The sequence below is a fragment of the Schistocerca americana genome, chromosome 9 (assembly GCF_021461395.2).
Source record: "Schistocerca americana isolate TAMUIC-IGC-003095 chromosome 9, iqSchAmer2.1, whole genome shotgun sequence".
Lineage (NCBI taxonomy): Eukaryota > Metazoa > Arthropoda > Insecta > Orthoptera > Acrididae > Schistocerca > Schistocerca americana.
In genome coordinates, this window is record NC_060127.1 from 31,942,738 (window position 1) to 31,964,151 (window position 21,414).

Consider the following 21,414-nt stretch of genomic DNA (forward strand, 5'->3'; position numbering starts at 1 on the left):
CTTTTGTGTATTGATTTGGTCATTAATTACCTCCTTTGTCATTGCCAGGGTCTTCTATAAATAAAAGTTTTCTTGTAATGTCACGAGCATTTTTATGCCATTACGTGAAAACTTTGGCGTAGAAAGAGCAATTGCAATGAAAAAGAAAGAAATTAATGACAAAATCAATATAAGCACTAGCTCCCTGATCGTTTTATCCACGAAAACAATAGCATTCAGACTCTCTCTCTCTCTCTCTCTCTCTCTCTCTCTCTCACACACACACACACACACACACACTCACATTCATACACACACACACACACACACACACACACACACACACACACACACACACACACACACACGTCAAATCACAGACACAACACAAACAAAATACGGAAGATAAACACACAGCGACAGTTCGCAACACTAAACTCTGTAATCACACACATATACCTCAAAAAATGAAAAGTGCTAGTGATATATTATAATAAAAGTGGGTGAAGAAATGCCGGAAATCGGGCAGCTGGAGCATGAGGACCGAATGATCACGTACTCAGGACCACACATATGGACTAACAACACTGGAAATCGTAACTAACACCAAACGATAATTTAATAATTTAACATATGTTTGTGTCACAAAAGTTGTTTCCAGTCTGAGAAACAAGATAAAAATGTAACATAGTAACAAATTGTAACTGCTACATAATACATTTATTATTACAAGCTGCGGAAGGCGCTTCGAACATAAAAGATGTGAAATGCTTATGGCCAAAAACAAACTGCCTTTCATTCAGTTGCATAGACAGAACAAACTTTCATGAAATTTGAAGCAACTAGGGAACGAAGGAAAACAAAATAATGACGATTTGACTTTTATTGTCACTGGTGGAGAATACTGACTGAATGAATTCGCGACTGAGGGTAGGAGATGACTCGAGCCATGCATTAGTTACAGACTTAAACAATACATGATTAACTTCATCAGTAAGAAAGCCGGTTCTTTGTAGCGACTTGTGGTGCATAAAACGCAAATTTAAAGACGCATCAACACTTGCTATCAACAAAAACTGCAGCTCATTATCACAGACAAGAAATAATTCACTGACAACGGAGCACAAACGAAACAAGAGCTACAACGGTGTTCTCAGAACCAGAACACGTGCTCTAAGTCTGCTGCTCCAGTGCTGCAGATGTCCGGTAGAGGTCAGCAGCTACCAGTAAACATGCTCCTGCTATTGGACACTAGTAAATTCGGTAGTCGAACAACAAAACGGGGTTTCTGGCATATACCAATAGCAATCGAAGGACCTGAAAACGTTTCTATAGGTAGTACATTGATGGAACTGGAGTGTTACACGCTTACTTCATTGTCTGTGATATAAGCTGATTAAAATTTAATCCTCACACGAAACTATTTTCGCTACAGGAAAAAAAAGAATATCTCGTACGGATGAAGTGTGTTGAGAGTACTTGATGCCTACTGGCAACGTCTAATGTTGTTCCAGCTAGGTGTAGATCGCAACACGACTTTCGCAGGATTTGTCCGCATGCCCATTATCGTCATCTTTCAACCTTAGAGAAGGCTCAAAAGATGGGAGTACCGCACCAGCAGATGGCACAGACGGTTGGTTCTTATGTAACGACTTCAGAATGGGACGCAGGACAGTTGCGTTTCAAATGCGATGGACACGGCTCCTTGCGAAAGGCCTACACCATGAGAAGATCGAAGGACTGCTCGACTACCTCCCACAAATAGACGCATGACAACAGCTGAAACCCGCACAGAGCAAACATGTAGTGACATCTCTAATCGATAGAAGGATGTTTCTGGAAGCTAAGAGAAGATATTCACTTAGATCAAAATTTAGAAATGATGAATAGTATACCCAGTTTTAACAGAATCGTCTGGAACATCCACTGTGCAAAGAAGGAGAGTGCTGTAGTACTGGGGAATAATGAGGTTCGTTTGAAGTTCTATAGCGCTGTGGAGACTGCTGTAATTAATCCTTCAAAGAGCGATTCAGTTATAGAGGAGTGGCCGCCTCTTAAAGAGGACAATCATAGAAGTTAGGTAGACAAAGGCAGGTACAAGGAAGGTAACAACGAATATGCCTTGCGTAATAACGAAAATACCAAAATTCACGTTCGACAGAAGGGTGTACAAACCTTTTTTGGAAAAGCAACAAACACAGCTATATAATTTTGAAATAACATCGCTGAGTACCACTACCTTGGCATCGGCTGTACTAACTACCAGTGACATACGAAAATTTGTCCTACGACAATTTCCGGCTTGTCGTGAGCGACCACCACAGCCACTTTGAGAGAGGAAGACACTATGACCCATAGAAGTTTAGGTCGGCCCAGCAAGCATGCAGAGATAGCCTAAGTGATTAAGGCGACCGTTCGCGCTGAGAGGGAAATTCATTTTCATATGTCACAAGTAGGTAGTTTATCTATACCTAATTCCGCCGATGTTCACATTCAGCGAATCTATACTAACAGTCGCGATATACCTCCTAACATCGTGTGGGACCTTCTTTTGGCCGGCTTAGTGCAGCAGTTCTACGTAGTCTCAACTCAGATGGTTCAAGTGGCTCTAAGCGTTATGGGACTTAACATCTGAGGTCATCAGTCCCCTAGACTTAGAAACTAAGGCTCAAAATCATGAAAAGTTCAATTTTTACTTTTTGCGTTTTCTGAATCTGCAGACTATTACCTTTTAATAGATATATAATTTATTCAATTCCGAAGACTACAACTACACTCCTGGAAATGGAAAAAAGAACACATTGACACCGGTGTGTCAGACCCACCATACTTGCTCCGGACACTGCGAGAGGGCTGTACAAGCAATGATCACACGCACGGCACAGCGGACACACCAGGAACCGCGGTGTTGGCCGTCGAATGGCGCTAGCTGCGCAGCATTTGTGCACCGCCGCCGTCAGTGTCAGCCAGTTTGCCGTGGCATACGGAGCTCCATCGCAGTCTTTAACACTGGTAGCATGCCGCGACAGCGTGGACGTGAACCGTATGTGCAGATGACGGACTTTGAGCGAGGGCGTATAGTGGGCATGCGGGAGGCCAGGTGGACGTACCGCCGAATTGCTCAACATGTGGGGCGTGAGGTCTCCACAGTACATCGATGTTGTCGCCAGTGGTCGGCGGAAGGTGCACGTGCCCGTCGACCTGGGACCGGACCGCAGCGACGCACGGATGCACGACAAGACCGTAGGATCCTACGCAGTGCCGTAGGGGACCGCACCGCCACTTCCCAGCAAATTAGGGACACTGTTGCTCCTGGGGTATCGGCGAGGACCATTCGCAACCGTCTCCATGAAGCTGGGCTACGGTCCCGCACACCGTTAGGCCGTCTTCCACTCACGCCCCAACATCGTGCAGCCCGCCTCCAGTGGTGTCGCGACAGGCGTGAATGGAGGGACGAATGGAGACGTGTCGTCTTCAGCGATGAGAGTCGCTTCTGCCTTGGTGCCAATGATGGTCGTATGCGTGTTTGGCGCCGTGCAGGTGAGCGCCACAATCAGGACTGCATACGACCGAGGCACACAGGGCCAACACCCGGCATCATGGTGTGGGGAGCGATCTCCTACACTGGCCGTACACCACTGGTGATCGTCGAGGGGACACTGAATAGTGCACGGTACATCCAAACCGTCATCGAACCCATCGTTCTACCATTCCTAGACTGGCAAGGGAACTTGCTGTTCCAACAGGACAATGCACGTCCGCATGTATCCCATGCCACCCAACGTGCTCTAGAAGGTGTAAGTCAACTACCCTGGCCAGCAAGATCTCCGGATCTGTCCCCCATTGAGCATGTTTGGGACTGGATGAAGCGTCGTCTCACGCGGTCTGCACGTCCAGCACGAACGCTGGTCCAACTGAGGCGCCAGGTGGAAATGGCACGGCAAGCCGTTCCACAGGACTACATCCAGCATCTCTACGATCGTCTCCATGGGAGAATAGCAGCCTGCATTGCTGCGAAAGGTAGATATACACTGTAATAGTGCCGACATTGTGCATGCTCTGTTGCCTGTGTCTATGTGCCTGTGGTTCTGTCAGTGTGATCATGTGATGTATCTGACCCCAGGAATGTGTCAATAAAGTTTCCCCTTCCTGGAACAATGAATTCACGGTGTTCTTATTTCAATTTCCAGGAGTGTATTTTTAAATTTTTTTTGAAATGTGTTCTACATGGGCGTGACCCACTGTGGCACTGTTAAACTGCTGTCAAATGGTGTTATTATTAACGTCCGTGTTCATCAGGTACATTTTAGTGATGTGAGATAAAGTATGTGTTGCGGCTAACCTGTGATGGTTCAATATATATCGCTGGTGTGATTGTCGATTGTTTCATGTTTATTTACTCTGTTGTTATCTCGAAAATATTCGTAATTAATTCTGTTTCTTGAGTCTCTGTTTTGTTGAAGTATAATAATGAGTAAAAGTAAAGTTATTAGAAATCCTATGAAGGCTTTTAAGAAAAGGAGAAATGTTGGAAAGCCAAAGGTATGTGTTATTACTGTAAACAATAAAGACGATAACCAAGTGAGTGAACCTAACCTCTCAAATACACCTGCCCATAGCAGTCAAAGTGGGAAAGAAAATACTTCACAGAAGAAGCTTGGTTCAATGAGTGAAAACTATGAATGTTTTATGGGCGAATCGGATGTGAATGAAATATTTGATACGTCGGTTCTCAAAGGAATTTTTTCAAACTGTGTAAGATGTATTCACTGTAGTGAAGTTGGTCTGGAACTCTCCATAATAAAGCACGTAGGACTTGCTAGTGAAATACAACTGAAATGTGATAAGTGTTCATACATGGCCACCTTTTGGAACAGTGTTGCAGTAACTGCAACTGAAGAAAATGGTAGCAAAATCTACGAACACAACAACGAGCGATGCTTGCTTTAGACAAGGAACGCCTTCGGGCTGCAGACAGGGCTGTAAAGAGTCTAGAAATACAAGCAAGAGTAAACAGGGGGAGGAACAAGAGGAAGCTGGAGGAGGAGTTTGCAGAGGATGAAGATAATCCATCCTATGGACCGGAGTGCATTAAAAAGTTAATCCAATCTTTGTCGCTCGATTCCCAAAACTTTTATTTTCTCATACTAATTACATGTTTTCTAAGGATCTTCCAAACATATTTGTTTCAAACTTTCAGTAAATGTTACACAGTACCTTCTGCATAATTTAACACAGCCTTTTTCCAAACAACTGTATATTTTTGAATATATAAATAAAAAGTTGCAAAAAAATGTTGTGAATTTTCATTAGAATTGAAAAAAATCATCTTTAATAACTGAACTAAAATTTTGTAAAATCCCTGTGTTAAGTTGTAGCCCATATTCCAATAAATAATCTGTAAAAAGTTCAACTTCCTACCTCAAATACTTTGTGAGGAAAGATGTAATTTATAAGCGTTATTTTAACATTGCAAGTATAGGGCGTTCCGGAGTCCCTTAAACCTAACTAACCTAAGAACATCACACACATCCATGCCCGAGGCAGGATTCGAACCTGCGACCGTAGCATCCACGTGGTACCGGACTGATTTGCCTAGAACCACTCGGCCACAGCGGCCGGAAGTATGAACTCAACAAGTCATCGGAAGTCCCATGCACAAATATTGAGCCATGCCGGCTCTATAGCCATCTGTAATTGCGAAAGTGTTGCTGGTGCTACATTTTGTGCCCAATTGACCTCTCGATTATGTTCCAAAACTGTTCGATGGGATTCACGTCGCGTGATCTGAGTGGGCAAATCATTTGCTCAAATTGTCCAGTGTTGTTCTTCAAACCAGTCGCGAAGGATTGCGGCCTGATGACGTGGCGCATTATCATCCATAAAAATTCGATCGTGGATTAAGAACATGGTGCCGACGAATGGTTGCAAATGGGCTCCATGTAGCCGAAGGTAAGCATTAACAGTCAATGATCGATTCAGCTGGACCATAGGACGGAGTCCATTTCATGTAATCGTAGCCCATGTCTTCATGGGGTTTGCCCCACACTCGAATCCTACCATCATCTCTTACCAATAGAAATCTGGACTCATCCGACCAGACCATGGTTTTCCAGTGGTCTAGGGCCCAACAGTTGTGATCACGAGCCAAGGAGGCAACTACAGGCGGTGTCGTGCTGTTAGCAAAGGCACTCGCGTCGGTCGTCTGCTACCATTGCCCATTAACGCCAAATTTCGCAGTACTGACCTAACGTATACGGTTCTTGCACGTCCAACATTGATTTCTGCCGTTATTTCAAGTGGTGTTGCTTGTCTGCTAGCACTGACTACATAAACGCCACTGTTTTCGGCTCTTAAGTCGGCCACTGCGTTGTCCTTTGTGACAGATAATACCTGAAATTGGGAATTATCGGCACGCACTTGACAGTGTGGATCTCGGAATATTCAGTTTCATAATAAATTACGAAATGGAATGTCCCATGTGTGTAGCTCCAACTACAGTATTTCGAATTAATTTCACATTGCAATCGGTCACCGGTCGTCGTTCTTTCAGACATGCAAGTAAGTAACTTAATTCACCTAGGAATGAAATAAATAGGAAGTGCAAGGAATTCAAGGCGAAATAGCTGCAGATAAAAAGTGAAGAAATCGAGAAAGAATTCGTCTTTGGAAGTGTTTATTCAGCATATACAAAAGTCAAACAATCTTCGGTGAGGTTAATAGCAAAGGCGTCTACAGCAAGAGTGGAAGAGGAATAATGTACAAGAGAATGGAAAAGAAAGTAGATGATCTGTTAGGAGATCATGGTTTGGCTGTGGGAAAGGTAAAGATACCGGAGAGGCAGTTGTGATATAGAACTTGATAATGAATACAAGACTTTAGAAAAAACAAGACACCTTCATAGGAATATAGGACTCAGAAAAAGTTCAGTCATGCGAAATGATGCAAGTAATAATTGGAAAACTGGAACGAAGTGCTCGCATTAAATAGGGTGCTGGTATACACTGAAGAAACAAAGACAGAAATAATACAAAGGTTCACGATTGTGATTAAAATTCAGGTTGAAAGAATAACAATGACAAGATTTGGAGGTAACGTGGCTATTGTCAGTGAAAGTGAGCAAGAAATATGCCTATTGGTATCAAATATCAGCCTTACTTTGAAGAAGACATTTCTGAGAATGAACGTTTGGAGGAGAGTGTAGTATAGTAGTAGATCATGGACGGTAAGAAAACTGGAAAAGAAGAGAACTGAAGCGTCTGAGATGTGGTGAAATATGCGTAAGGATGTGAAAAGTGTGAAAGGTTTGACTGGTAAGACAAGTAATGTAGATGACTTCCGCAGAAATGGCGTGTGGAAGACATTGACAAGAGGGCCAGGATGACAGGACATTGTTAACTATTGGCGGTAACTATAGAGGGTAAATACCGTGAAGGAAGACGTCGAACAAATTATTAAGGACGTACGGTATACGTGCTGCTTCAACATGGACAGGTTGGCACAGGAGAAAAACTTGTGGTGAGCCGCGTCACATCAGTCAGAAGAGTGACGAAAAACAAACTTGATTTCTTGAAATTGTATGTGTCGTTTACTGCTGACACCATGCTACAGACAACAAAGACTTACATGGCGTTCAGCCAGAGTCAACTGGGACACTGAGTGGTTTTCTGTGGTCTTCAGTGATGAGTGACGCTTCTCGTCATAGCCATCAGGTAGATACTAAGTTCACTATAGGCGACCTGGTGAAAAGTAACCGGAAGTAGTGATTGTACGCATACTTCTTTTTGGGTAGCCCATATTAAGAAGCATGAAATGTTTTTCAGGCTAGTTTTATTTTGTCTATGCTGTATATAACTCTCTGTCTCTCTCTCTCTCTCTCTCTCTCTCACACACACACACACACACACACACACACACACACACACAAGAGTATTATTTATGCCTAGGTCAATGGACAGTGGACATTCTCAAAAGATTAAATGGAAAATACTCCAAAACCCCTCAGTTCTGACGAATGTTGTTTCGTGATTTCCGGTAATGCCATAAACGAAAATTCTGAATTAGAATCTTCTTTACTCCCCACCAGCTCACCTAGTACACTCTAAACACAACAAAAACCGAGGTACCACTCAGGAATTTTCCAAATGGGATCGAAATCGGTATATCTGATGTACTTATACAGACAAACAAATCTTAAAGTTTCCTGAATAACTGGTTGATTTATTCAACACAAAGAGGTTCTCCACAAACTGAGCTAAAAAATAACACATTAGCCCACCTCTGGCCCTTACGAATTTTACTCTGCCTGACAATGACTGACAGAGTTATTGGATGTCATCCTAAGGGATATCGTTCCAAATTCCTCCCAACTGACGCTTTAGATCATCAAAAACCCGAACTGGTTGGAGGGCCCTACGCATAATGCTCCAAACGTTCTCAATTAGGGATGGATCCGGCGACTTTGCTGGCCTGGAACTGGGACCTGAATGCCCTGTGTCATTACCCAAGTTCGTGCACTTGCTGCAGGTTGAGGCGTTGTCCATCCATACACTTATAAGTCCCCCCCCCCTCCCCACCTGGACCTGTGACTTGACACCGTTGCACTGTTCCCCAGGTTGTTCGCGAATCTGCCGCAGCTGGAGGTGCTGTCGCTCCAGTACGCCAGCATCAACCGCGTGACGCCGTACGCGCTGGCCAACAGTTCCAGCCTGAGGGAGGCGTCGCTGTCCAGGAACCAGTTCGTCAAGTTGGCGCCGCGAGCCTTCCACTCGCTCCCTAGGCTGGAATCCCTGTATCTCAGCGAGAACCGCATCCAGGAGCTCCACCGTGACGTGAGTATACCATACTGCTCGTGGCAGATCCACAATATCTCCTTTACCCCACATTGAAATCCACTGTTGGTATCTTCTGTGATTATCAGCTGAATGGCAGCGTCGCCGAGAAGCAAAGGTTCGACGACTTTCCTAGTCTAGGCGAATTGTCGGATTCCTAAGAGATCTACTTAAAGACAACTTTTCCTGTTCTTATTTGAAGGTGTTCTCCTCCTGGCACTTCCTTCATTCTCATAGAGGCAATACTGCAGTGAAGCCAAAATACAAGGGCGTGAAGAAAAGTAATGCCTTCGAATTTTTAATGTGAATACTGTTACAGATTTTTTAAATGAAACGAACTTGATAAACACGCTACGTCTTTATTCTTCATATCTACATATCCATTTTCCAACATAATCAACCAGGTTTCTCCCAATGAGAGACTTCTTTCAAATGGTTCAAATGGCTCTGAGCACTATGGGACTCAACTGCTGAGGTCATTAGTCCCCTAGAACTTAGAACTAGTTAAACCTAACTAACCTAAGGACATCACAAACATCCATGCCCGAGGCAGGATTCGAACCTGCGACCGTAGCGGTCTTGCGGTCCCAGGCTGCAGCGCCTTTAACCGCACGGCCACTTCGGCCGGCAGAGACTTCTTTGTCGATACCGTCTTTATGTAATGTTTGACTTGGTAGACAGAATGAAAGTCCTAGAAGGTGTTCCTTTATGTTTAGGAAGTAGGGGAAAATCGGATGGGGCCAATTCGGAAATGTATGGAGGGCGATCGATGACAGTGAATCCAAGGCGTCGGATTGTTGCAGATGTCCCAGGGATCGTGTTTGGTGTGACGTTGTCATGCTGAAGGAGTGGAGCGACCTCTACGGTCGCAGGTTCGAATCCTGCCTCGGGCATTGATGTGTGTGATGTCCTTAGGTTGGTTAGGTTTAAGTAGTTCTAAGTTCTAGGGGACTGATGACCTCAGATGTCGAGTCCCATAGTGCTTAGAGCCATTTGAACCATTTTTGAAGGAGTGGAAGCTGCATGTGTGGAAGAACTGTACGAGGCTCCACTTTAGCACGCTGATTCTCAAGTACCGGCGTAGTTACGTTACACACCGCCAACTATTCAGTTTGGTGACATCTTGTGACAGAGGGCTCCAATATGCAATCATGAAGAATAAAGATGTAGAATCTTAGTAACTTTTGTTTGAATTTAAAAGACCTGCGACTCTTCGCATGAAATATTCGGAATCCTTTCCTGCACGCCCTCGTAAAAATGGCCCAGATAATACTCTCTATGACAAAAAGTATCCCACCCAAAAGAATTACGAGAGTGAGTCAAATGAAAACCTTAAATATTTTTTAAATATTATTTATTGTGCGGAAGTGGTACAAAGCTGTATCACTTTTCAACATAATCTCCCCCACGCTCAATGCAAGTCCTCCAGCGCTTACAAAGTGCATAAATACCTCAAGAAAAAACTTCTTTTCGTAGTCCGCGCAACCACTCATGCTGCTGTGACAAACATGCATCACCGTACTGAACCTTCATTCGTTGATTAATTTCAATAGGTTTCACATCTTTACTAAGCAAAAACCGAATAACAGAACGTCGTTCTTCCCTGGTGCAAGTCACAAGTGGGGCGGCCATCTTTATACTGATACTGCGACGGTATGTGTGCATCTGCACTATGCTGCCACCTACAGGCCATTCTGCACGCTGTTTGTAGTAGGCTTACCAACTTACAGGATAAAGGTGCGAAATTTCGATTTGTTATTACAAATTTAAGGTTTTCGTTTGACTCACCCTCGTATCTGAATGGGACGGATATCGGTAGATGTGATACACATGTACAGACAAACAAATGATTGCTTGTAAGTGAAACCGGATGATTTGTTCAAGAGAAATAGGTTCACTAACTGTGCAAGTCAATAAAGTGTTGCTCCACCTGTGGCCCTTATGCATGAAGTTCGCCTTTGCATTGAGTGATAGAGTTGTTTTATATCCTCCCGAGAGATATCGTGCCAAATTCTGTCCAACTGGCGAGTTAGATCTTCAAACTACCGAGATGGTAGAAGGCCTCTACCCATAATGGTCGAATCGTTCTCAGTTGGGGAGAGATGCAGCAACCTTGTTGGCCAAGGCAGGGCTCAGCAAGCGCGAAGACAAGCAGTAGAAACAGACGCCGTGTGGAAACGGGCATTACCTTTCTGAAATGACAGCCAGGACGGCTTGTCATTATTGGCAACAGTACAGAGCACAGAATCTCGTCGACATAACGCTGTGTCATAAGGTCGCTCCGGATGAGCACCATCTGTCCAAAAAGTGTTTGTAGTTCAACATTTTTCCTCACTCTCCAGCCATCTTCCTCTCTCACTGCTCCATAAGTCCTTCTCAGTATCTTTCCTTCCCGTCTCAATCACCAGTTCTCCTCCTTTAATGTCAATACCCAGCCTTCTGATCCATATATTACTAATAGGTCTTAATATGGTCGAGTACAAAAATCAAAATACACACGACCACATTAAGACCTATAGTAATATGTGGACCAGAAGGGAAGGAGTCATCTCAGAGTGGCTGGGTAAACCACTAGACGACGATATTTACATATAGGGTCTGTCATCTGGTATTGGCGCACCCTCTGAGCATGAAGAGATCAATAACGCAATAGATCAGTCAGACAGCGAATCTAATACCTCAGCAACAGCTGTTTCTCAATATACAGATAGTGAAACCTTTCAGACAGCGAATCTGATAATTCTCGCTGTTGAGAGGAATGTCGTTACACGTATTGCCAAATGAATTGAGGTTGACGGACATCATTTTGAGCATTTATTCCATTAATGTGGTATTTACGGGTAATCAAGCTGTAACAGCATGCGTTCTCAGAAATGATAAGTTCACAAAGGTACATGTATCACATTGTAACAACCGAAATAAAATGGTCCAACGTACGTACGTTCTGTATTTTAATTTAAAAAGCCTACCTGTTACCAACAGTTCGTCTAAAATTGTGAACCGTATGTTTGTGACTATTACAGCGCCATCTGTCACAAAGCGAAAAAAGTGGTCCAACTAAAACATTCATATTTCTTTACATACTAAACGAATAAGTAATAAAAAATGGGGGTTCCTATTTTTTTAAAAAACGCAGTTGATATCCGTTTGACCTATGGCAGCGCCGTCTAGCGCGCCAACCATAGCGCCATCTGGTTTCCCCCTTCAAGCTAGATGAGTTTCGTTCTTTGTAGTTTTTTCGTTTGATGCTTATTTCGTGAGAAATTTTGCCCAGTCACTATCAATGGACCATCGTATATACATATAGCCACTAAAATTGCTACACCAAGAAGAAATGCAGATGATAAACGGGTATTCATTGTACAAATGTATTATACTAGAACTGACATGTGGTTAAATTTTCACGCAATTTGGGTGCACAGATCCTGAGAAATCAGTACCCAGAACAACCACGTCTGGCCGTAACAAGGGCCTTGATACGCCTGGACATTGAGTCAAACAGAGCTTGGATGGCGTGTACAGGTACAGCTGCCAATGCAGCTTCAACACGATACCACAGTGCATCAGCGTATTGTGACGAGCCAGTTGTTCGGCCACCATTGAACAGACGTTTTCAATTGGTTTGAGATCTGGAGAATGTGCTGTCCAGGGCAGCAGTCGAACATTTTCTGTGGCTGCCTCTGAGCACTATGGGACTCAACTGCTGAGGTCATTAGTCCCCTAGAACTTAGAACTAGTTAAACCTAACTAACCTAAGGACATCACAAACATCCATGCCCGAGGCAGGATTCCAACCTGCGACCGTAGCGGTCTTGCGGTTCCAGACTGCAGCGCCTTTAACCGCACGGCCACTTCGGCCGGCGAACATTTTCTGTATCCAGAAAGACACGTACAGGACCTGCAACATGCGGTCGTGCATTATCCTGCTGAAATGTAGGGTTTCGCATGGATCGAATGAAGGGTAGAGCCACGGGTCGTAACACATCTGAAATGTAACGTCCAGTGTTCAAAGCGCCGTCAATGCGAACAAGAGGTGACCGAGACGTGTAATCAATGGTACCCCATACCATCACGCTGCTGGGAGATACACCAGTATGGCGATGACGAATACACGCTTCCAATGTGCGTTCACTGCAATGTCGCCAACCACGGATCCGACTATCATGATGCTGTAAACAGAGCCTGAATTCAACCGAAAAAATGACGTTTTGCCATTCGTGCACCCAGGTTCGCCGTTGAGTACACCATCGCAGGCGCTCCTGTCTGTGATGCAGCGTCAACGATAATCGCAGCCATGGTCTGCGAGCTGATTGTCCATGCTGCTGCAAACGTCGTCGAACTGTTCGTGCAAATGGTTGTTGTCTTGCAAACGTCCCCATCTGTTGACTGAGGGCTCGAGACGTGGCTGCACGATCCGTTACAGCCATGCAGATAAGATGCCTCTCATCTCGACTGCTAGTGATACGTGGCCGTTGGGATCCAGCACGGCTTTCCGTATTACCCTCCTGAACCCACCGATTCCATATTCTGCAAACAGTCATTGGATCTCGACCAACGCGAGCAGCAATGTCGCGATACGATAAACCGCAATCGCGATAGGCTACAATCCGATCTTTATCAAAGTCGGAAACGTGATGGTACGCATTTCTCCTCCTTACACGAGGCATCACAACAACGTTTCACTAGGCAACGCCGGTCAACTACTGCTTGTGTATGAGATATCTGTTGGAAACTTTCCTGATGTCAGAACGTTGTAGGTGTCGCCACCGGCGCCAACCTTGTGTGAATGGTCTGAAAAGATAATCATATGCATATCACAACATCCTCTTCCTGTCGGTTAAATTCCGCGTCTGTAGCACGTCATGTTCGTGGTGTAGCAATTAGCATGAGCAATTTTAATGCCCACATTAAACACTTTCTAGTGATCTTAGTAATAGCTGACACCAATAAATAAATAAATATATATATATCGGGTGATCAAAAAGTCAGTATAAATTCGAAAACTTAATAAACCACGGAATAATGTAGACAGAGAGGTAAAAATTGTCACACATGCTTGGAATGACATGGGGTTTTATTAGAACCAAAAAAAACCAAAGTATTGCTAGACGCGAGAAAGATCACTTGCGCGCGTCATTTGGTGATGATCGTGTGCTCAGCCGCCACATTCGTCATGCTTGGCCTCCCAGGTCCCCAGACCTCAGTCCGTGCGATTATTGGCTTTGGGGTTACCTGAAGTCGCAAGTGTATCGTGATCGACCGACATCTCTAGGGATGCTGAAAGACAACATCCAACGCCAATGCCTCACTACAGCTCCGGACATGCTTTGCAGTGCTGTTCACAACATTATTCCTCGACTACAGCTATTGTTGAGAAATGATGGTGGACATATTGAGCATTTCCTGTGAAGAACATCATCTTTGCTTTGCCTTGCTTTGTTATGCTAATTATTGCCATTCTGATCAGATGAAGTGCCAACTGTCGGGCATTTTTTGAACTCTTGTATTTTTTGGTTCTAATAAATCCCCATGTTATTCCAAGCATGTGTGTCAATTTGTACCTCTATATCTACATTATTCCGTGATTTATTCAGTTTGCAAATTTATACTGACTTTTTGATCACCTGGTATATATATACTTTCTAGTGATCGTTGTAATAGCAGAAACTGAAGTGTTGGCAGAAGAGCCAACACTGTGTTGCTAGAGGAGGCCGAAATGCACGCGTTTAATTACACGCTTACTGGCGCGAGGTCTGGAACAGTTAAGGGAATTAATAGTAGCAAATAAAGTACGTAGTTGATATAATACTTAACTTTAATCCATAATTGTAGAACATCTCTCTTGACTGTACAAGCTTTAAGATAAATTATCAAATGCTATGGCGCCTTGCTAGGTCGTAGCAAATGACGTAGCTGAAGGCTATGCTAACGATCGTCTCGGCAAATGAGAGCGTAATTGTCAGTGAACCTTTCCTAGCAAAGTGGGCTGTACAACTGGGGCGAGTGCTAGTAAGTCTCTCTAGACCTGCCGTGTGGCGGCGCTCGGTCTGCAATCACTGACAGTGGCGACACGCGGGTCCGACGTATACTACCGGACCGCGGCCGATTTAAAAGCTACCACCTAGCAAGTGTGGTGTCTGGCGGTGACACCACAGAAACCATTAAAATTACGTCGTCCCTTCTCTTCACTGTGTCTTGCAATACACTGCGCTCCTGTCTGTGTAGGGCAGAGGCATCAGTACAGAACATTTCTCAGCGAACACCTGTTGTCGCACTGAACACGTCGTTCTGACCGGCAGGTGTTCGTGGACCTGCCGTCGCTGCGGGTGCTGGCGCTGGACCGCAACAACCTGAGCGTGCTGCACGAGCGCGCCTTCTCGCAGCTGCCGGCGCTGCAGGAGCTGGACCTGCACGGCAACCAGCTGCCGGCGGTGACGCGCGCCACCTGGGCCGGGCTGGGCGCGCTGCGGCGCCTCGACCTCAGCGGCAACCGGCTGGGCGCCGTCGCCGACGGCACCTTCCAGCTGCTGGGCGCGCTGCACGAGCTCGAGCTCGCCGAGAACGACGTCGAGTGGGTGGGCGCGCGCGCCTTCCAGGGGCTGCGCGCGCTGCGCCGGCTCTCGCTGCGCGACAACCAGCTGGCGCAGCTGCCGGGCGGCCAGCTGCTGGCCAGCGCGGCCGCGCTGCGCGTGCTCGACCTGCGCGACAACGAGCTCACCACGCTGCACGAGGACACCGTCCGGCCCGTGCTCGAGACCATGACCAACGCCAGCGCCTACCTCTACCTCGAAGGTCAGTAGTGGCGCCCACTCTGCTCTCACCTACACCGGTAACTGACACCTTTTTCAGAAGAGTTATTGGGCCTACAACTTTGCCAGTAGTGGCAAGTGGTGGTGCAGGTCATTTGTGTCACACAACAAGCTTCTTGTTGTTGTGATCTTCAGTCGGAAGACTGGTTTGATGCAGCTCTATGTCCATTGTTCCGAATGGGCTTACTTTGGATCACACTTGTCCAAATGCTGGGCTTTGATCTTTGCCCAGTAGTGTCGCATCCTCTGGTGATTTAACTCCTCCTTTCTTCTGTCCAATGGGCACCTTTCCTTCACAGGTTTTCCTGAAACTCCCAGACATCCTTCAGCGCTTAAGTAATAGAACCCAGTACATTGTCCTCGATGGTGAGTGTTCATCGGAGGTGAGGGTATCATCTGGAGTGCCCCAGGGAAGTGTGGTAGGCCCGCTGTTGTTTTCTATCTACATATATGATCTTGGGGATAGGGTGGATAGCAATGTGCAGCTGTTTACTGATGATGCTGTGGTGTACGGGAAGGTATCGTCTGACAGTAGGAGGATACAAGATGACTTGGATAGGATTTGTGATTGGTGTAAAGAAAGGCAGCAAACTCTAAATATAGATAAATGTAAATTAATGCAGATGAATAGCAAAAAGAATCCCGTAATGTTTGAATACTCCATTAGTAATGTAGCGCTTTACACAGTCACGTCCATTAAATATTTTGGCGTAACAATTCAGAGCGATATGAAGTGGGACAAGCATGTAATGGCAGTAGTGGGGAAGGTGGATAGTCATCTTTGGTTCATTGGTAGAATTTTGGGAAGATGTGGTTCATCTGTAAAGGAGATCAGTTATAAAACACTAATACGACATACTCTTGAGTACTGCTCGAGCGTTTGGGATCCCTATCATGTCGGATTGAGGGAGGACACAGAAGCAATTCATAGGCAGGCTGTTAGATTTGTTACTGGTAGGTTTGATCATCACGAGAGTGTTACGGAAACCATATGGCATTTCCATTAATAGTCAGTCGATAGGCCAGTTCCAACTAATTAACTCTCATGAATAATGACGTTTCTTCTGATGAGTTGGATTCAATCCATTCGCTGATATACTTAAACTTCTCTTCAGGTTTCCCTGATCTAGTAAAACTGTGTGTTAGCTTCAGCGACACTTGAAGACCCTCTTTGGGTGCTTGTTTTCTGAGGCTGTTTACCGTCATTGTTCGCATTTCAAGACAATCAGCAATCAGTGGCACGTCATCTGCAAAAGCACAGGCAATCTACAATCGCTGATTCGTTCCTATGGCCCAAGTAAACATCACTCTGAATACCCAAGCTGGTCAGTTCTTTGCGCAGTTCTCTTACAACCTATTCAACGACACAGTTGAAGAAAGGTAGGGAGATTACAGCCCCTTGTCTCACTACAGCTTTTATCTCAAAGCTTTCTGAGATCTCACCTCTAAATTTGACCTTGTAATTAGTGTTGGTCAAGGTTTCTGTTGTCTAGTCCTAGTTCTTGGACTATTTTGCTAAGCATTTCTTTGTGCCAGTACAGTTTCAAGAATGACGATCTGTTCTGCACAGGATTATATCTTCCTGTAACCTCTCTGATATTCTCCCTGTTGACTATCCAGTTGGTCTTCTGCCCTTTTTAGTAGCGCCTTGGAGAGAATCTTGTATGTTACTGGGACAAGAGAAATTCCATGATAGTTGTTCAGATCAGTAAAATATCCCTTTTTGTGAAGCGGGTGGATCAGAGCCATGTTCCAATCAGGTGATAATTTCTCTGTTTCCCAGATGTCCTGGATGATCGCGGTGAGCTTGCCCATGGTATTGCTTCCAGCACATTTCCAGAGTTTGGCAACGATAGAGTCCTCTCCATCTGCCTTATTATTCCTTAGAATTTGAATAATTTGTCCAACTTCTTCCAATGAATTAGGCAGTGAGTCCAGCTTTGGTGTAGTTGGTTTGTAGTGTAAGTACGCTGTTTAGGTTTTCTTAGCGCTCTGTATGAAAATCACTGGCTGTGCTGTGTGCAGTCTGTGCTGGTTGGCATTGTTGTAATACTCGCCATTGTAGCGTTGGGCAGCGGCAGTTGGCTGTTAACAGCGCGTAGCGTTGCGCAGTTGGAGGTGAGCCGCCAGCAGTGGTGGATGTGGGGAGAGAGATGGCGGAGTTTTGAAATTTGTAAGACTGGATGTCATGAACTACTATATACAGGGTGATTCAAAAAGAATACCACAACTTTAAAAATGTGTATTTAATGAAAGAAACATACATCATTACAAAGAGTATTTAAAAAGGTTTTTTTTTCACTCAAAAACAAGTTCAGAGATGTTCAATATGGCCCCCTCCAGACACTCGAGCAATATCAACCCGACACTCCAACTCGTTCCACACTCTCTGTAGCATATCAGGCGTAACAGTTTGGATAGCTGCTGTTATTTCTCGTTTCAAATCATCAATGGCGGCTGGGAGAGGTGGCCGAAACACCATATCCTTAACATACCCCCATAAGAAAAAATCGCAGGGGGTAAGATCAGGGCTTCTTGGAGGCCAGTGTTGAAGTGCTCTGTCACGGCCGTCCAGAACTTTTCCCTTTGCACAAACACCCATTCTCTGTAAACTGTTTATAACAACGTTTAATACACCACCTATCAGGAGGTTTAACACCATACTTCGTTTGAAATGCACGCTGAACAACTGTCGTCGATTCACTTCTGCCGTACTCAATAACACAAAAAGCTTTCTGTTGAGCGGTCGCCATCTTAGCATCAACTGACGCTGACGCCTAGTCAACAGCGCCTCAAGCGAACAAATGTACAACTAAATGAAACTTTATAGCTCCCTTAATTCGCCGACAGATAGTGCTTAGCTCTGCCTTTTGTTGCAGAGTTTTAAAGTCCTAAAGTTGTGGTATTCTTTTCGAATCACCCTGTATATTATGACTATTAAGGTAAATACATTGTTTGTTCTCTATTAAAATCTTTCATTTGCTAACTATGCCTATCAGTAGTTAGTGCCTTCCGTAGTTTGAATATTTTATTTAGCTGGCAGTAGTGGCGCTCGCTGTACTGCAGTAGTTCGTGTAACGAAAATTTTTGTGAGGTAAGTGATTTGTGAAAGGTATAGGTTAATGTTAGTCAGGGCCATTCTTTTGTAGGGATTATTGAAAGTCAGATTGCGTTGCGCTAAAAATATTGTGTGACAGTTTAAGCACAGTCATGTATAATTTTTCAAAAGGGGACGTTTCAGTAGTCTAAGTTTTCGTTGGGTGGATCATAGTTGAGTAGGTTTTTAAAGTACTGAGCTAAGAGGTGGCTGTTGTCCTTGTCGCTAAAAATCAGTTTGCCCTGCGAGACCCTAAATTTGGCGGATTGTATATCCTGAGTGTCGTCTTCAAAGTTCTGTAGAAATCTCTGGAGTTATTCTTAGCGAAGTTCCCTTCGATTTGGGTTAGCCGATTCACAGTTGCCCACTATATTTCTATACGTTTTCTCTCTTCTCAGTTGGGCATTGAGGTCACCAAGCAGTATGACGGTGTCCGTCTCTGGAACTTTATAGAGAATAACTTCTAGGTCTTCCCAGAATATGTTAGTTCTGTCTGGATTGCGTCTGTTGTCCTGGTTGGTTGGGGCATGTACGTTGACTACATTGTAGCCCTTCTTAGCACATTTGAGGGAGACGATGGATACACATGCTACTCTGTAATAAAATGGAACACCTACAGCCGTCCTTAAGATCTTATTAATTATATGGCTACCAGTTTCAGTGCTTCAGTGCACCATCTTCAGGCTTTAACTGACGCTGAGGGTGTAACTGTTTATCGTGACCATGTTTCAATTCGGAACATGGCCACAAGCCACAATCCACATAAATACTTTCTGAAAAGACTTCCTAACACTTACATCTATACCCGGTTATAACAATTTCTCTTCTTCAGAAACACCTTTCTTGCCATTGCCAGTCCTTATTTCATAGCCTCTCTACTTTTCCCATCATCCATTATTTTACTGCCCAAGTAGCAAAATTCATCTACTACTGTAAGGATATCGTTTCCGTTTCTAAATTCCTCTGCCTCAGCTGATGTAATTCGCCTATTTTCCATCACCCTTGTGTTTATTTTTTTATGTCAATCTTATATTCACTTTTAAAGACACTATCCATTCAGTTAAACTGATTTTTCAAGTCCTTAGATATGATAACAGAATTACAATGACATTGGCGAACTTCGAAGTTTTCATTTCGCCTCCTTGTACTTCAGTTCATACTCTGAATTTTCCTTTGATTTCCTTTAGTGCTAGCTTACTGTGCGGATTGAATAACGTCAGGCAGTCGCTGCAACTCTGTTTCACCCCCTTCTCAATCATTGGTTCCTTTTCATGTCCGTCGACTCTTATAACTGCCGACTCGCTTCTTTATAAGTTGTAAATAGCTTTTCACTCCCTTTATATTACCCTTGCAGCCTTCAGAATTTCAGAGCGAGTATTCCAGTCAACATTGTGATAAGCTTTCTGTAAGTCTACAAATTTCATAGAGAGTATTCCAGTCAACATTGTCAAAGGCTTTCTGTAAGTATAAAAATGCTATAAACGTCGGTCTGCCTTTCCTATCTTCTAAGATAGGTCACAGGGTCAGTATAGCCTCGCCTGTGCCGACATTTCTCAAGAATCCATGCAAATCTTCGTGAGATCGGCTTCTACCAGTCTTTCCACTCTTCTGTATAGAATTCGTGTTAGCATTTTGCACCGAAGACTTATTTAAGTGATAGATCGGTAATATTCAGACCTGTTAACACCAGCTTTTTTTTGGAACTGTAATGATTATAGTTTTCTTGAATCATAGTTTAGGCACTTGCAAACAACGCCATGAAAATATTATTTATTTATTTATGCATTTATTTTACCTGGCAAGATTAGGGCCTTCAGGCCCTCCCTTACACCTAACCAGGCATACTCAGATTCAACAAATTTCAGTTTCTACAGAACATTAAGGACATATAACATGTTATTACAGTACTAATGTTAAAGAAAAAAAATAGAGATTATAAAAGTAGCACAACGATAATTATAACAATCAAAAAATAATTATAACAATCAAGAATAAGAATAATAATAATAGTAATGACTATGTATGTGAAAGTAAACATATTTTTCTTTTATTAATGTCAGTCCTATTGCTAGTCGGGAATTTTTCTCGTTATATATTCTTGCAGCTTGTGAGTTATTCTCATCAAGCAGAGACATAAGACGATAGAATGGGTTGAAAGAGATATAGAAGAGGTAGTAGGATAGAGGACGAGAAATAGAATGGTAATATTCGAAGCTATGATGGAGAGGAGAAAGAAAGAGATGAGAGGGGCACAACAATGGTGGCTATACCGTCCCTAATATGTAAGTCTTGAGTTCCCTCTTGAATATTGAGTGGTTCTGGATAAGACGCAGATCACAGGGGAGCGCGTTCCATAGTCGTATGGCTGGGATGGAGAATGACACGGAGAAAGATTTTGTGTTATGTAAAGGTACAGCCAAGATGCTAGACGTATCCGATCTGGTATTGCGGTTGTGGAATGATGATAGGTGTTTAGTGTGAGAAGATAAGTATTGGGGGCACCAGTGGCTAAGAAATCGATGAAGTAAGCACATCGTGTGGAGATCGCGTGCCTTATGTGGGCGTATCCAACCTAGCTGGGAGTATGAAGGACTGATATGGTCATACAACCGTATATTGCACACGTATCTAACGCAAGCATTCATCACTAGCTCGAGGCGTCTCGAATTTTCACTATTTGTGCCGTGCTGAACTACAT

The 21,414-nt window shown here is 44.0% G+C and overlaps 1 protein-coding gene across 3 annotated transcripts in view; it reads left to right on the forward strand.

Moving 5' to 3' along the window:
• The window catches only part of LOC124551002 (connectin-like), a 750,563-nt gene that overhangs the window by 686,446 nt on the left and 42,703 nt on the right, over nucleotides 1–21,414 (forward strand). For all 3 annotated transcript variants that reach the window (XM_047125840.1, XM_047125839.1, XM_047125838.1), the window contains 2 exons: nucleotides 8,594–8,810; nucleotides 15,110–15,602. In XM_047125840.1, coding sequence (XP_046981796.1) covers nucleotides 8,594–8,810; nucleotides 15,110–15,602 — 710 coding nt within the window. The remainder of the gene's footprint in view (nucleotides 1–8,593; nucleotides 8,811–15,109; nucleotides 15,603–21,414) is intronic.